General features: G+C 40.2%; 1 protein-coding gene across 2 annotated transcripts in view; it reads left to right on the forward strand.

Annotated features, from left to right (window-relative positions):
• The window catches only part of LOC126284742 (carbohydrate sulfotransferase 8-like), an 88,034-nt gene that overhangs the window by 46,056 nt on the left and 24,665 nt on the right, over nucleotides 1-17,313 (forward strand). For both annotated transcript variants that reach the window (XM_049983883.1, XM_049983884.1), the window contains exon 3: nucleotides 1,256-1,404. In XM_049983883.1, the coding sequence (XP_049839840.1) occupies nucleotides 1,256-1,404 (149 nt within the window). The remainder of the gene's footprint in view (nucleotides 1-1,255; nucleotides 1,405-17,313) is intronic.

The raw sequence follows: 17,313 nt of genomic DNA on the forward strand, positions 1-17,313 counted from the left end.
GGAATGGACACCCTTCTGTAAAGACATATTTTTAAAATAGTAAACTCTACCCAAAATTTTGTTCTTTAGATCACTAAACATATGTTAGCACTGACTTACCATCGTTTACTTGCTTTACAAATCAACAAAACATTATCGTGAAACCTCTCAAAATACAAATTTAAACATTGCAAATCATTTCTATTATTTAATACAAACACTTGCAGAACAATTTTTGTAAAAATAAGTACAATAACCTCAAAAATTAACCTATGATTCAGTAAGATATAAAATAAATTTTAGCTAGCACCTTGCTACACCATGTAAACAATGTTAAGAGTGGCCCTTAACATTTCTACCACCACAGTGTCATGCAAATTTACATAAACTATGATAAAGGGCAACACTAAAAATGGTTTATGTGCATATATATAAACATTCAAATTTACTTGATTACCAACAACTTTTGAAGCATATTTGCATCCAGCAACATATTCAGGATCTGCAGGTGAGTTTTATTTATCCATATCACACTCAGATTCACACCAATTGTTCCTGAAAAGGATTTTTCTGGAATGGACACCATACACATTACTACTACTGGCAGCCATAATTTGGGTATTTAGCACTGCCTACATGCACACGTCTATACAAAGCTGTCATTATCTGGAATCTGAAATTAGAGATAAAGTTGTCATTTCTCAGTTTAATGTGGAACCATCAACTAATGTGAATTAATCACATACCTTACCACATTTTACCAGGAGTAACACTGTTTTTTTCATTGACTGTCCCTTACCACTGTTTGCAGCTGAAGTCTTACTTTAGTTACATTAATTGCTAATGCAGATTCTAAGAGCTGTTTTGCATTGTTAATGTAGACTTAAACTTGGTCCACATCCCTGAATGTTCTCATTTCTCATCATAGCTAGGAAACAGGAATGAATGAATACTATACTGTCTTGTTACTGTGGCTCTTATGGGTTGTGTTGTGTTAATAATGTGTAACAACAAGGAAGAAGGAAAGGGCAGAGCAAAGAATGTGAGACAACAGAAAGAGATAAATGGCATGAGATTATAGGACAGACAGGAACAAGTGGCAACATTAAGAAAAATATTTAAAGATTTTTTCTGCTGTAGATTGTTCTTGCTAGTGTAAATATTTTTAGTTACTGATACCATCAATGAGTACTTCAGTGATCTTAACAGAATAGCTCATTAGGCATTAAAAATGTATTTAACATCAATAGTACAGACAAGCAGTATCTGTTTACAGATAGAGGCAGAAATAGAGAACATTCAGCGAATAAGAAGAATAGAGGAAGTATGTTATAAGCACAATCTTGGCTTGTATAAACACACAGATGATCCACCAAAATTAATACATCCACCTGCTCCACAGTATGGTGTATTCTACATTGACAGGTAATTATGAAATCAATGCACAACCAATAAATTTTGTGGCACGTTCACTTTCTTTATCTTATGTCTCTAGAGCAAGGACTGTTGCAATGATCACCTAATTAGGACTGGTGGAATGTTCAAACATCTTAAGTAACAGTCCTTTTCTTGTTTTGAAAATTGATATTTGAAAACTACAGAAATAGTTAAAATTAAATTTGTTGCTCTGAGTACTATGTAATAAATTATACTGTGTTGCTGACAATTCTGAAGACATTGAGATGTTTAATATATATTTAAAACAGAAAGAAACTTCCACATGGGAAAAATATATTAAAAACAAAGATTCCAAGACTTACCAAGCGGGAAAGCGCCGGCAGACAGGCACATGAACAAAACACACAAACACACACACAGAATTACGAGCTTTCGCAACTGGCAGTTGCTTCGTCAGGAAAGAGGGAAGGAGAGGGAAAAATGAAAGGATGTGGGTTTTAAGGGAGAGGGTAAGGAGTCATTCCAATCCCGGGAGCGGAAAGACTTCCCTTAGGGGAAAAAAAGGACAGGTGTACACTCGCACACACACACACACACATATCCATCCGCACATACACAGACACAAGCGCGGATGGATATGTGTGTGTGTGTGTGCGAGTGTACACCTGTCCTTTTTTTCCCCTAAGGGAAGTCTTTCCGCTCCCGGGATTGGAATGACTCCTTACCCTCTCCCTTAAAACCCACATCCTTTCATTTTTCCCTCTCCTTCCCTCTTTCCTGACGAAGCAACTGCCAGTTGCGAAAGCTCGTAATTCTGTGTGTGTGTTTGTGTGTTTTGTTCATGTGCCTGTCTGCCGGCGCTTTCCCACTTGGTAAGTCTTGGAATCTTTGTTTTTAATATATATTTAAGCATATAGACTGAAGCGGCAAGTGAAAATTTATACCAAGGCTGGGGATCGAACCCAAATTTCCTGCTTACCTGGTAGGGCAGGTGTGTGAGCCACTGAGCCACCTTGGCACAGTGCTTCACACAACTGTACAGACTACCCTGGTGCTCTTCCCCTCTCAATTGATTAATTCTCACTGGTGTTCCAGCCTACTTTGGATCGAGGAGAGAGGCATGCCGGGGTAATCCGTGCAGTTGTGTAAAAACACGGGCCTGGCAAGCAGGAGACTCACGTTCGATCCCTGGCCTTGGTACAAATTTTTACTCACCGCTTCAGTCTATCTATATACATAAAATTATATATGTTTGAGACCAGTGATGTCTCTGAGGTTGTCATGTCATTTGCATATATTTAAGCCTTTACATGGATTATGGAATATCCTCATCTGCCATTGGAAATGTTTTGCAGTTTAAAATCTAGTTTCAAAATCTCTGCATTACCATTATATAATCAGTCTGTAAACTTCTGATTTCTCTTGATTTCTTGTACATTTACAACCTTCTTTCCATGATTCTTAAACTAATACTATATATAGGAAGTAGCTACACAGGTATCAGGGGCTGTGTGGAGGGGATGGGGTGACTTTTTTTTAGGGTAGGGGGTCTCAGGGAACCACAGGAAGGGCTTCAGTTATTTAAAAGGTTGCAGGACAAACACAGGAAACTAAACCTAGCAACAATCAGCACTGTAGTTGTACATTGTCATAGCTGTGTTGGAAAAGAACCAGAGCTCGAAGTGCTAGTACACAACACTGAACATCAAATTGTTATAGGTATGGAAAGCTGGCTAAAGCAGGAAATGAATTCAGCCAAAATTTTTACAAACCATTTTCAGAAAGGATAGGTTAAATACAGTAGGTGGTGGAGTGTTTATTGCTACCAGTAGTAGAAATTGAAATAGATAGTTCCTGTGAGACAGTATGGGTAGAAAACTGGAATAAATTAATAATTTTTTTTTCATCAACCCATCCCCTCTCCCACCTCACACCCTCCCCCTCCACCTCAGATGATACAGTTGCTGAACATTTCAAAGACAACTTGAATCTCATTTCAGATAGGTACTCCACTCATACAATTATAGTTGGTGGTGACTTCAGTCTACTCTAGATGCATTTGTGAAAATAAATGTTTAAAGTCAGTGGTAGGCATAAAATGTCCAAAATTGTTCTGAATGCATTCTCAGAAAATCATCTGGAATATTTCGTTCCATGACTCCACATGAAGTGTAAATGGTTGTGAAGACATACTTGACCTCTTAGCAACAAACGATCCTGAGGAAATGGGAAGCATCGTGACAGATACAGGGATTAGTGAGCACAAAATTGCTGTAGCAAGATTGAATATCGTAACATCCAAACCCACCAAAAATAAATGCAATATACATTTATTTAGAGAAGCACATAAAAATGCACTTGATGCCTTCCTAAGAGACAGTATTCACTCCTTCTGATCTGACTATGTAAGCATTGACCAGATGTGGTTTCAATTCAAAGAAATAATATTGACAGAATTGAGAGACATATACCAAATATGGTGATGGTAGATATTCCCCCCCCCCCCCCCTCCATACACAAAACAGGTCAGAACACTGTTGCAGAAGCAACAAAAAAATCTTGCCAAACTTAAAAGAATGCAAAAACCCCCATCACTGGTGAAGTTTTACAGAAGCTTGAAATCAGTGCAAACTTCAATGTGTAATGTTTTCAATAGTTTCCACAATGAAACTCTGTCTCCAAATCTGGCAGTTAATCTAAAGAGATCCTGGTCATATGTAGAGTACACCAATGGAAAGTCACACTCAGTACCCTCACTGCACAATAACAACAGTGATGGTACTGATGACAGTGCCACGAAAGCAAGATAATAAATACAGCTTACCAAAATTCCTTCACCAAAGACAACGAAGTAAATATTCCAAAAAAATACCAACGTCTCCCATGTAGTTTGTATACTATTCAGGATCCTTCCAGAATATGGTCATACAAAGCTACATATTTTGGTCGCCCGTCGAAAGGTGTGCATCTGAAGACTGGAAAGTTGCACAAGTCACACCAATACCCAGAAAGGAAATAGACATAATCCACTGAATTACAGACCCATATCAATAATGTCAATTTTCAGTACAGGGTTTTGGAACATACACTCCTGGAAATTGAAATAAGAACACCGTGCATTCATTGTCCCAGGAAGGGGAAACTTTATTGACACATTCCTGTGGTCAGATACATCACAGGATCACACTGACAGAACCACAGGCACATAGACACAGGCAACAGAGCATGCACAATGTCGGCACTAGTACAGTGTATATCCACTTTTCGCAGCAATGCAGGCTGCTATTCTCCCATGGAGATGATCGTAGAGATGCTGGATATAGTCCTGTGGAATGGCTTGCCATGCCATTTCCACCTGGCACCTCAGTTGGACCAGCGTTCGTGCTGGACGTGCAGACCGCGTGAGACGACGCTTCATCCAGTCCCAAACATGCTGAAATGGGGGACAGATCCGGAGATCTTGCTGGCCAGAGTAGTTGACTTACACCTTCTAGAGCACGTTGGGTGGCACGGGATACATGAGGACGTGCATTGTCCTGTTGGAACAGCAAGTTCCCTTGCCGGTCTAGGAATGGTAGAACGACGGGTTCGATGACGGTTTGGATGTACCGTGCACTATTCAGTGTCCCCTCGACGATCACCAGAGGTGTACGGCCAGTGTAGGAGATCGCTCCCCACACCATGATGCCGGGTGTTGGCCCTGTGTGCCTCGGTCGTATGCAGTCCTGATTGTGGCGCTCACCTGGACGGCGCCAAACACGCATACGACCATCATTGGCACTAAGGCAGAAGCGACTCTCATCGCTGAAGATGACACGTCTCCATTCGTCCCTCCATTCACGCCTGTCGCGACACCACTGGAGGCGGGCTGCACGATGTTGGGGCGTGAGCGGAAGACGGCCTATCGGTGTGCGGGACTGTAGCCCAGCTTCATGGAGACGGTTGCGAATGGTCCTCGCCGATACCCCAGGAGCAACAGTGTCCCTAATTTGCTGGGAAGTGGCGGTGCAGTCCCCTACGGCACTGCATAGGATCCTACGGTCTTGGCGTGCATCCGTGCGTCGCTGCGGTCCGGTCCCAGGTCGAAAGGCACCTGCACCTTCCGCCGACCACTGGCGACACCATCGATGTACTGTGGAGACCTCACGCCCCACGTGTTGAGCAATTCGGCGATACGTCCACCCGGCCTCCCGCATGCCCACTATACGCCCTCGCTCAAAGTCCGTCAACTGCACATACGGTTCACGTCCACGCTGTCGCGGCATGCTACCAGTGTTAAAGACTGTGGTGGAGCTCCGTATGCCACGGCAAACTGGCTGACACTGACGGCGACGGTGCACAAATGCTGCGCAGCTAGCGCCATTCGACGGCCAACACCCCGGTTCCTGGTGTGTCCGCTGTGCCGTGCGTGTGATCATTGCTTGTACAGCCCTCTCGCAGTGTCCGGAGCAAGTATGGTGGGTCTGACACACCGGTGTCAATGTGTTCTTTTTTCCATTTCCAGGAGTGTATATTGTGTTTGAACATTATGGGTTATCTTGAAGAAAAGAATTAGTTATCAAACAGCCAACACAGATTCAGAAAATATCAACCTTTTGAAATACAACTGCCTGTTTACTCTCATGAAGTAATGAATGCTTTTGACAAGGGACGTCAAATTGATTCAAGATTTTTAGACTTCCAGCAGACATTTGACACTGTTGCTCAGAAGCAACTTCTAATCAATAGGAATAAAGAAGATGACTCACCAAAAGGCAGAATACTGCATTGTCAGTACATACAAAAACAAAAAGTATGGAATACACTTCTTTTTTCTAGTTGTAGGAACACACACACACACACACACACACACACACACACACACACTTTTGGATGGGGGGAAGTGAATTACCTCCTTAGGTGTAGGCTAGGAAGGTTATAGGAGTGAAGGATGTGTGGGATGATAGCTCCCATTGTGTAGCTCAAAAAAAGAGGGTGATGGTGGGGAGGATACAGATGTCATGGGTTGTGAAGCAGCCTTTGAGATCTTGCATTAAGGGCAGCTAGTTGGTTGCATACCAATGTAATACACTATGCAGTTGTTTGCAGCAGAGCTGTTATATAACATGTCTGCTTTCACAGGTGGCCCAGCCTGTTATGGGATACGATAAGCCAGTGCTAGGACTGGAATAGGTGGTGCTGGGTGGATGGATTGCCCAGGTCTTGCATCTGTGTCTTCCACAGGAGTAAGATCCCTGTGGCAGGGGACTGGGGGTGGGCGTGACATAGGAATGGATTAGGATGTTGTGGAGGTTGGATCAGCAGTGGAACACCACTTTGAGAGGGATTGGAAGCATCTTGGGTAGGATGTTCCTCATTTCAGGGTATGATGGTAGATAATCAAAGCTCTGGCAAAGGCCGTGCTTCCGTCATTCCAGTCTGTAGAGGTATTGGATGACAAGGGGAGCACTTCTTTATGGTTGGCTCTTGGGAAGGATGTGAGGATCAGGTGTGTGTGAGGATATGGCATAGGAAACCTGTCTGTGAATTAAAGCTGGAGGGTACTGCTTGTCTCTGAAGGCCTTTGTGAGGCAGTCAGCATACTGGGCGATGGAGTTCTCATCACAGAATATGTGTCTACCACTGGTGGCCACATTCTATAGAAAGCATTCTTTGGTGTGGAAAGGATGGCAGCTGTCAAAGAGCAGGTAATTGGTCAGCTATATGTGGACTGAGGGAGATTGACATCCACGAATGTGGTACAATGGGTGGAGGAGGATCAGGTGAAGTGGATGGGAGAAAATGGCTCTGAGCACTATGGGACTCAACTGCTGTGGTCATTAGTCCCCTAGAACTTAGAACTACTTAAACCTAACTAACCTAAGGACATCACACACATCCATGCCCGAGGCAGGATTCGAACCTGCGACCGTAGCAGTCGCACGAAGTGGATGGGAGAGAATGTGTTGAAGTTGTGGAGGAATGGGAATAAGATATCATGGTCTTGAGTCCAGATTATAAATATGTCATCAATAAACCTGAAACAAACCAGGGGTTTGGGGTTTTGGGAAGCTAGGAAAGTCTCCTCTAGGTGCCCATGAAGAGGTTGGCATACGAGGGTTTACAGCTATATGTACTTCCAAATAGACAAATTTTCCTTCTTGCAAATGGTCTCAGCTATGGATAGTTCTCTTCAGTCAAATAAGTTTTATAAAATTTGACCAGGTTTACTTCTTCAAATTTAGATTTTAAAGATAAATCTTCCTGAAGTTCAATAAGTTCCACTCAAAGTTTTATGAGACTTTCTCTACATCACTTGTTATGGGTCAGCAAATATAGCAAACATACTATCTGCATTCCTGAAATCAGAAAACCTTGTGCTAAATTGCACTAACAATGATTTCAGCTCATCAGCATACGTAACATAATCAAAATTTTCGTGAGTTGGCTCTGTAGGAATGTGGTAACAGTTTCCAGCTCTCACCTGCATTTCCCACAAGCTCATCTTTGTCTAAAAAGCTTTCAGATGGATGTATAATTTGTGGATTAACTGCCCTTGTCTCTTGAGTTTGTAATTTAAGCCATTTTTATGAGCTGTGATGTCAACCAGAAATGCTAAATCACAAATCCATTGAGGGTCATTTATTTCAGCCAATGGTTTCCCTTTGTTAGCCATAACATCTGCTATTTCTTGTCAAAGATTATAAAAAGTTTTAGTATTTTCCCCTACTCAGCCATCTCACTCTGCAATGGTAAGCTAAATCTTCATGTTTGGAGCATAGGTGCACAGGCTGTCCAAATTCTGTTTGAATTGGCAGTAATATAGCGCATGGGACTTAATGAAATTGATGCTCATGGTAACCACATCCATGGCATGTTTCATTTTAATTGATTTAGCACAGAAATCTTCTTGGTGAGTAATGCAGTGAAGAACTATTACACTTTCTGTGTAATATTTAGTTCAGAAGATTTTTCATTTAATGTGCCAATAAAAACTTTTCGTGAAGTAACCATCGCAGGTACTCCAGCAGAAGAAACTCCAGTGAGTTGACTACACTGCAGGTTGATGGTTTTGATGATTTTTTTTTTCAACTTCATGAAAAACAGCTTCACCAGTAGTGGTTGCTTTTAATGGCTGTAGTGCTAATAATTTTTCTGTTATTTTGAAGTCTGCATGTACTCCATGGAACAAAAATTGCTAATTGAGCTGTATCTGAAAAATCAGTGTTCTAATCCAAAGCAATGGAAAATACTTCGAATGTGGCAGCATGACTACACAGACTTTTTTAATGTCACCAGTCATCATCTCAGTTTGTTGAACCACTGTTTGTTGTGACAAAATAACCAAGGAGGGTAATGTGTTGAAAGAAAATGAACATTTCCTCTAGATGGCTCATAAGCATATGTAAGATAGCTCTTTCTAAGCAGCCCATAGAGAGATTGATATGTCCCTGTAGAAGTTAGTGAAATTCAGTTTTAGATTTGGTCTTTAAAAGAGAAACTATTGTGAATCAGAATGTGCTTTACTATGTAAATTAATAAGGAGCCAGTGCTCTCATCTGTAATGTACAGGGACATCACATCAACAGTGACAAATAAAGAGCCTATTGGTAATGGTAGTAGTAATTGTTTACTAGTAAAGAAAGGCTGTGCATGAAGTAATTAGTATCTAGGATGTGAAACCATGAAAAACTTGTTGAGCTTGCTGGTCAACAAAGACAGAGAATCCTCATGGGACATTGTAAGCAGCCACAATGCAGTAACCAGCAAGAATCCAGTGGCGTTGGCTTTGTAGTTGTTGTGGTCTTCAGTCCTGAGACTGGTTTGATGCAGCTCTCCATGCTACACTATCCTGTGTAAGCTTCTTCATCTCCCAACACCTACTGCAACCTACATGCTTCTGAATCTGTTTAGTGTATTCACTTCTTGGTCTCCCTCTATGATTTTTACCCTCCGCGCTGCTCTCCAATACTAAATTGGTGATCCCTTGATGCCTCAGAACATGTCCTACCAACCGATCCCTTCTTCTGGTCATGTTGTGCCACAAACTTCTCTTCTGCCCAATCCTATTCAATACTTCCTCATTAGTTATATGATCTACCCATCTAATCTTCAGCATTCTTCTGTAGCACCACATTTTGAAAGCTTCTATTCTCTTCTTGTCCAAACTATTTATCGTCCATGTTTCACTTCCATACATGGCTACGCTCCATACAAATAATTTCAGAAACAACTTCCTCACACTTAAATCTATACTCGATGTTAACAAATTTCTCTTCTTCAGAAACGCTTTCCTTGCCATTGCCAGTCTACATTTGATATCCTCTCTACTTCGACCATCATCAGTTATTTTGCTCCCCAAATAGCAAAACTCCTTTACTACTTTAAGTGTCTCATTTCCTAATCTAATTCCCTCAGCATCACCCAACTTAATTCGACTACATTCCATTATCCTTTTTTGCTTTTGTGGATGTTCATCTTATATCCTCCTTTCAAGACACTGTCCATTACGGTCAGCTGCTCTTCCAAGACCTTTGCTGTCTCTGACGGAATTACAATGTCATCGGCAAACCTCAAAGTTTTTATTTCTTCTCCATGGATTTTAATACCTATTCCGAATTTTCCTTTTGTTTCCTTCACTGCTTGCTCAATATACAGATTGAATAGCATCAGGGATAGACTACAACCCTGTCTAACTCCCTTCCCAACCACTGCTTCCCTTTCATGCCCCTCGACTCTTATAACTGCCGTCTGGTTTCTGTACAAATTGTAAATAACCTATCGCCCCCTGTATTTTATCCCTGCTACCTTCAGAATTTGAAAGAGAGTATTCCAGTCAACATTGTCAATAGCTTTCTCTAAGTCTACAAATGCTAGAAATGTAGGTTTGCCTTTCCTTAATCTTTCTTCTAAGATAAGCCGTAGAGTCAGTATTGCCTCGTGTGTTCCAATATTTCTACGGAATCCAAACTGATCTTCCCGAGGTCGGCTTCTATCAATTTTTCCATTCATCTGTAAAGAATTCGTGTTAGTATTTTGCATCTGTGACTTATTAAACTGATAGTTCGGTAATTTTCACATCTGTCAGCACCTGCTTTCTTTGAGATTGGAATTATGATATTCTTATTGAAGTCTGAGGGTATTTCGGCTGTCTCATACATCTTGCTCACCAGATGGTACAGTTTTGTCAGGACTGGCTCTCCCAAGGCCGTCAGTAGTTCTAATGTAATGTTGTCTACTCCGGGGTCCTTGTTTAGGTCTTTCAGGGCTCTGTCAAACTCTTCACGCAGTATCCTATCTCCCATTTCATCTTCATCTACATCCTCTTCCATTTCCATAATATTGTCCTCAAGTACATTGCCCTTGTATAGACCCCCTATATACTCCTTCCATCTTTCTGCTTTCCCTTCTTTGCTTAGAACTGGGTTTCCATCTGAGCTCTTGATATTCATACAAGTGGTTCTCTTTTCTCCAAAGGTCTCTTTAATTTTCCTGTAGGCAATATCTATCTTACCCCTACTGAGATAAGCTTCTACATACTTACATTTGTCCTCTAGCCATCCCTGCTTAGTCATTTTGCACTTCCTGTCGATCTCATTTTTGAGACGTTTGTATTCCTTTTTGCGTACTTCATTTACTGCATTTTTATATTTTCTCCTTTCATCAATTAAATTCAATATTTCCCCTGTTACCCAAGGATTACTACTAACTCTCGTCTTTTTACCTACTAGATCCTCTGCTGCCTTCACTACTTCATCTCTCAAAGCTACCCATTCTTCTTCTACTGTATTTCTTTCCCCCATTCCTGTCAATTATTCCCTTATGCTCTCCCTGAAACTCTGTACAACCTCTGGTTTAGTCAGTTTATCCAGGTCCTATCTCCTTAAATGCCCACCTTTTTGCAGTTTCTTCAGTTTTAATCTATAGTCCATAACCAATAGATTGTGGTCAGAGTCCATTATATAATCTATCTGAAACTTGTCAGTATTTCCAGGTGTTGCCTTTATGAGCACATAAATGGTCAGTCTTAGGGAAAGATGGGTTCAGATGACAGGTTTACAGAAGCAGTCAATGTTTACATGACAGTTTGAAGTCCATGATGGAGCTCTGGGATTATAGTGACAAGGCTTTTTAGTGGAGGTGTCTAAAGCTGTTGGAGACTCACAGTCATGCTGTCATTGTTGTTCATACCAGGGCATTGAAACCTTGTTACTCGAGAAAATGTTTGGTTCAGGATTGTTATTTAATTGATGAATATCTGCTTGCTTTAGTTTTACAGTGAATAGTAGGGTAGGTGGTGAAGAAATGTTTCCAGCAAAGGGTAACCAATTCCTTGACAAACCCAACGCTGCCAATCCAGGGTCTGGGCTGGCATTGAAACATTTTGAGGGAACTGAGACTTTTATAGAGTCTAGCTTTTCAGCAGAGAAGATGAAGGCAATGTTGGTGGTATGGGGGTTTATTTGTGATTAGTCATCTTTATTAAAACATGTAGGAAGTTTCTCGGGCGTGGGAAGTGACACAGATCCAGGCAATGTCTGGGATCTGTAAGGGAGGGATTGGTGAGTGGAGTGGATGGAAGCAGTGGGTTCCCTGATGGTCAATAGTATCAACAGGTTGGAGAATAATAGGTATAAAACAAACCATAGATCTATAGACAGAGAGATTATGAATGAAACACTTTTGGCAATCAAGAGAGCAATGTGTGAAGCCACCAATGACTATTGTAGAAGAATACTGTCAAATGATCTTTCACATAATCTAAAGAAATTCTGGTTGAATGTTAGTGGCACCAAAGTTAGTATTGTCACTTGTGGCCAAGGCAGGAACTTAAATGGAGAGTAACAAAGCAAAAGTAGAAATGGTTAACTCTGTTTTCAAATGTTCCTTTGCAGAGAAAAATGCAGGAGTCCATCATCATCATCATCTTGAACAGTTTCCAGCCCCAGGCTGAGTCTACTTGGAACATAAGTCTTGACACACAGTCCTGTTTTCCCACCATTTTCCTGTGTTCACTCTGTTTCATTCCTTGCCTCTTTTTTCAACACAATCCTCCAGTTTTTTTATTTTTATTTATTTATTTACTTTTTTTGCCCATCCATCCCTCATTCTTTTCCTTGGTTGTTTCCTTCACGTCACCATTCCATGTATCTTCTTTGTAATCTTCCTGTTTTCCATTCTCTTCAAGTACCCAGCCAATCTTAGCTTTCACATTTCTACCATGCTCTGGAAGGGTTCCTATTCCACTGTTTCTCTTACCCTTTCAATCCTCATCCTGTCTCTCCTTGTTACTCCTATCTAATTCTGAGGAATTTCATTTCACATGCCTGTAATCTGCTGATGTCTCTTTTCTTCTTTCCCCATGTTTCAGATTCACAGATCAGTATTTGGATGTGGTGACTTCAGTACGTTACTTCTTTGCTTTCTTTGGGACATCTTTGCTTCAAACCCAGCTCATAACACTTCACAAGAATGCTTGCACCTGTCTGCTGTGTTCACTGATCTCTTTCTTATTTCTTGCATTTTCACTTTCCAAGTTCATGAGTCTCTTCACTTTCTCCAATTCTTATTCCACTAGTTGGTCTGTCTTTCTTTCTATTTGTAACCAGAATATCACATTTGTTTGCATTCAGTTTCATTTCAGACTGTCTCACAGTTTCTTTTCAAGCATCCAGCTGTTCCTAAATCTCCTCCTCTCTGTTTCATCAAGTAATCTGCAGACACCATTGCTTTCATCTTGTCTTCTCAATTTTCTTCAGTCACCTTATTTATCATCTCATCCACGAGCACAGGGAAGAGGACAGGTGACATACACTGCCCCGTTTCACACCACTTGTTTGCCTGACTCACTATGTCCTTTCATTTCCCACTTTCACACAACTCAGACTTCCATGTCTCCACTCTGCTTGCTGTCTATTTTTCCACTACCTTCTTTTCTAGTACTGCTCAGACTTTCAGCTACAGATGCCTCTTTACACTGACAGAAAAAATCACAACACCAAAAAGTAATGAATGAAGAGTAACGAAATTTCAGGAATACATTTGTCTAGGTAACATCTGTACATGATTAAAGAGTAAAAACAAAAGTTCATTGTGTAAACAGTGTAAAAAACGTGTTATGAAAGGAGTCTTATGTGTAAAGTGCAACTACTGGCATCATGAAAAGTGCGCTAGAGTGAACCTAAAATTCATAAGTGACGATCTCGCATGGACTTGCTCTGACTGTTTGCAGTGTGAAACAGCCGAACTTGTAACTACGATAAAGTCGAAAGACGAAATAATAAAATTACTACAAAGTGATATTGGATCTCTGAAAAAGGAGATTAAATCTCTGAAAGACGCAAACGCAAAGTTGACAAGTGAAACAGTTTCTTGTGTATGTGGAAATTCTTTGTCAAGTACAATACAAAACAAGGACGATTCTCATGCGCAAATTTAAGTGAAAAAAGACACAGAGGGCATACGGAGTGGAAAATCTGTAAACAAATACATTTGGAAAACAGTTACGTACAAGAAAAAGAACAGACTCGAAAATTCCGGTGTCTCATCAAAACAGGTTGATGAAAAGGAATTTCTCGTTATTGGCGATTCCATACTAAAAAATGTGGTAGTTCCAAACTGTGATATTGATGTTCGCCCTGGCATTCAACCTCAACAACTCGCAAAACATTTTAAGAATATCAAAAAGCATGATTCTAACTCCAGAAATAATAGTGGTCCTAAGACAAATTTCAAAGCTGTTATAATACACGCAGGGACAAATTCATTACGAAGCAACAGCCAGGAAGAAATAATAAATGAAACACGAAACGTAATTCACTGTGCCAAAACTGTTTATACAGGCTCAAGACTGGTAATCAGTGGAATTTTACAAAGAAGATCGGTGAGTAATACTCACATAAACAATTTAAACACTGGCATTAGGGAACAGTGCGATGAACTTGGTGCGATTTTCGTTGACCCAAACAAATTCCTGAGTGACAAATGTCTGGGTAGGGACGGTGTTCATTTAAATAGACTGGGTTCAATACTATGACTACTGTGCAGTGTTCCATGTGTCTAAGGTGACAAACCTGATGCCTGGAATGGCTGTTGTGAAACTGTGGTTTAACACAAATTTGACTACTTGAGCATTAAAGGTTCTGTGCACCATAACACCAGTGACTTCAACAGGTGCTTCAAGACCTGTGTCATTGTGATCCATTCTTCCATGACACTGTACAGAGACTGTGCTGCCACATCAATGTCGGCAAGATGAATCGCTGCAGTCCACAACAATGTACAGGAGGTGCTCCTGAACATCAAGACTCCCTATTCAGCATAGCAGTACCTTACACTGAGGCTGACCTGGTTTTCAGTGTGCAAGAGCTCAGCCCAGTTGAAGACATCATCTACAGCAGTCAACAACATCATCTAGGACCAAAGAGTAGTTAACGTTTCAAATGAGCATGCAGTGTTGTTGATGTTGGGCATTTTAAGTCAAGAGAACAGTTCATTAATTAGTGCATCAAATGATGCTCTGCTAGTTCCAGGCTATTGAAAATTATCTACTAATCCTGTAGCAAAGAATTTTGTCAAAGTTAAGTAAATCATTTATTCAGTTATGTAAAAAAGTGAACTAAAATTTCAGGTGTTATGGTTTTATGAGTGTACTGACAGAGCAATCAAAGAACCAACAGCTGTGGCAAGATGAAAGTGGTTTTGGCTAGTCACAACTACTTCCATAGTTGTGTAGCTACTGAAACTGTTAGGCAGGGGTCAACTACTGATGAAAAGTTTCATAACAGTTCGATCATTAAATGCTAAATGTATATGAAGAACACTTAGCTGAGAGATTTTAAGAAGAGTCAGATGGTTCAAAATGAAACACAAAGGCTGTGAAGAAACAAAAAGGAAGATCCTGAAGTATGAGAATAGCTACAAATATATCCTAATTTCCACTGTAGGCATTTGAGTATTTATTTTCACAAAAATGATGCAGTACTGTGACAAGTAACACAATGAACTCATTTCAGATTGTTTCCATGAGTGTTCTCAATTTTCTGAAGTTAAATCAAATTAATGGCTTGCTATATGACAATGAAGACAATAAATCTGTTCAAAAACTAAAAAATAAATTCATTAGGCTTAGATGAAGTACCAATGTGTGTACTGAAACAATGCATAGGGATTATACAAGGCCCCTTAACAAATATAATAAATGAATCCTTCACACCAGGGACATTTCCAGAACAGTTAAAATAGGCAAGAGTTGTACCTTTGCTTAAGGAAGATAATGCAGAATACATAGAAAATACAAGCCTATTTCCCTGCTGTCACCATTCTCAAAAATAATAGAAGCAATTATGAAAGACAGATTAATGAATTACCTGAATAAATACAATCTTTTAAGCGAATCACAGTTTCATTTCCGAAGTGGCAAAAATACATAGTCAGTCATAATAGAATTCACAAAGATTGTACTTAATGCTCTTAACAAAGATGAGTGTGTCACAGGCATATTTTTGGATCTTTTTAAGGCCTTTGCTTGTGGTCAAGATTCTATTAAATAAATTATAATCATTGGGAATAAGAGGGGTAGCTAATAACTGGTTTCTATCATATCTAGCAGATAGGGTACAAAGAGTAGAGATAACACATACTTCAAACAGATCAAAAAATTTAGTAAAACACTTATCAGAACCAATATACATATACATTAATATCTTATTTTAAATTGTCCTAACTCATAAATACTTTGACATGTCCTATATCCTTGTAAAAAGAGATATACGAATCAATAAAGCTACTACTACTACTACTACAACGAAAAAATTGTTCATCTTTTGAAGCGATCCATGAATCGATCCAATTTGTTACTTCTTCATGAGATCAGAAGTGTTGGTCAGCCAGACCACGCGCCATTGATCTAAACAGGTGATAGTCAGAGGGAGCAATGTCTGGAGAATACAGCGGGTGGGGTAGGACTTAACATTTCCAAGTACGTTTTGACCTCTTTTGCAACGTGAGGTTGAGCGTTGTCATGCTGCAAAATCACTTTGTCGGACCTCTCACTGTATTGTGGCTGTTTGCCTCTTAATGCTCTGTTCAAATGCATTAATTGCATTTGATAACAAGCACCTGTGATTGTTTCACTTGGTTTTAACACCTCATAGTAAACTACGCCAATCTGGTCACACAAAATGCAGAGCATGATCTTGGAGCCATGAAATAATCAGTTTGGCCGTCAACGTGGTAGCATGGCCGTTATATCCCCATAATTTTTTGCATTTAGGGTTATCATAATGAACCCATTTTTCATCCCTGGTCACAATGCAATGTAGAAATCACTTCTGTTTTTGCCTCTGGAGCAACTGTTCACAAACACACAAATGCCGTTCAACGTCTCTTGGTTTCAGCTAACACGGGAACCAAGTTTCTTCTTTCTGAATCATGCCCATAGCTTTGAGACATTTTAAAATGGCTTGCTGTGTCACTCCCACTAATTGTGTCAATTCTTCTTGAGTATCATACCATTTCTTCTTGAGTTTGACATGAGTCTTCACTCAGCAATGTCTCTGATTCTGCATCTTCAAAAACAGTCTCTCTTTAACCACTATGCCAGTCTACGATGTCAAAACCACCGTTCTTGAAGTGTTGAAACCACTCATGACACATTCTTTCACTAAAAGCATCCTTACCATGTGTACTTGAGAGCATTTGATGACTCAGCCACTGTTTTCTTCATATTGAAACAAAACAGTAACACCTCCCACAAATGATGAGAATTAGGCTCGTAAACTGACATTTTCAATCAAGAACAACTTTATGATGCAGTCACAAATTGACTAATGTTTGAATAAGGTTATGTTGACCAAGGTCCAAGCTAACCATCTGACATCTGTGATTTATTTCTTTCGACTGCTAATTACCGTTGTCGCCACCTATCGGCAAACGGCGGAAGCATGTATACTGGAA

This window comes from Schistocerca gregaria, chromosome 8 (assembly GCF_023897955.1).
Source record: "Schistocerca gregaria isolate iqSchGreg1 chromosome 8, iqSchGreg1.2, whole genome shotgun sequence".
Lineage (NCBI taxonomy): Eukaryota > Metazoa > Arthropoda > Insecta > Orthoptera > Acrididae > Schistocerca > Schistocerca gregaria.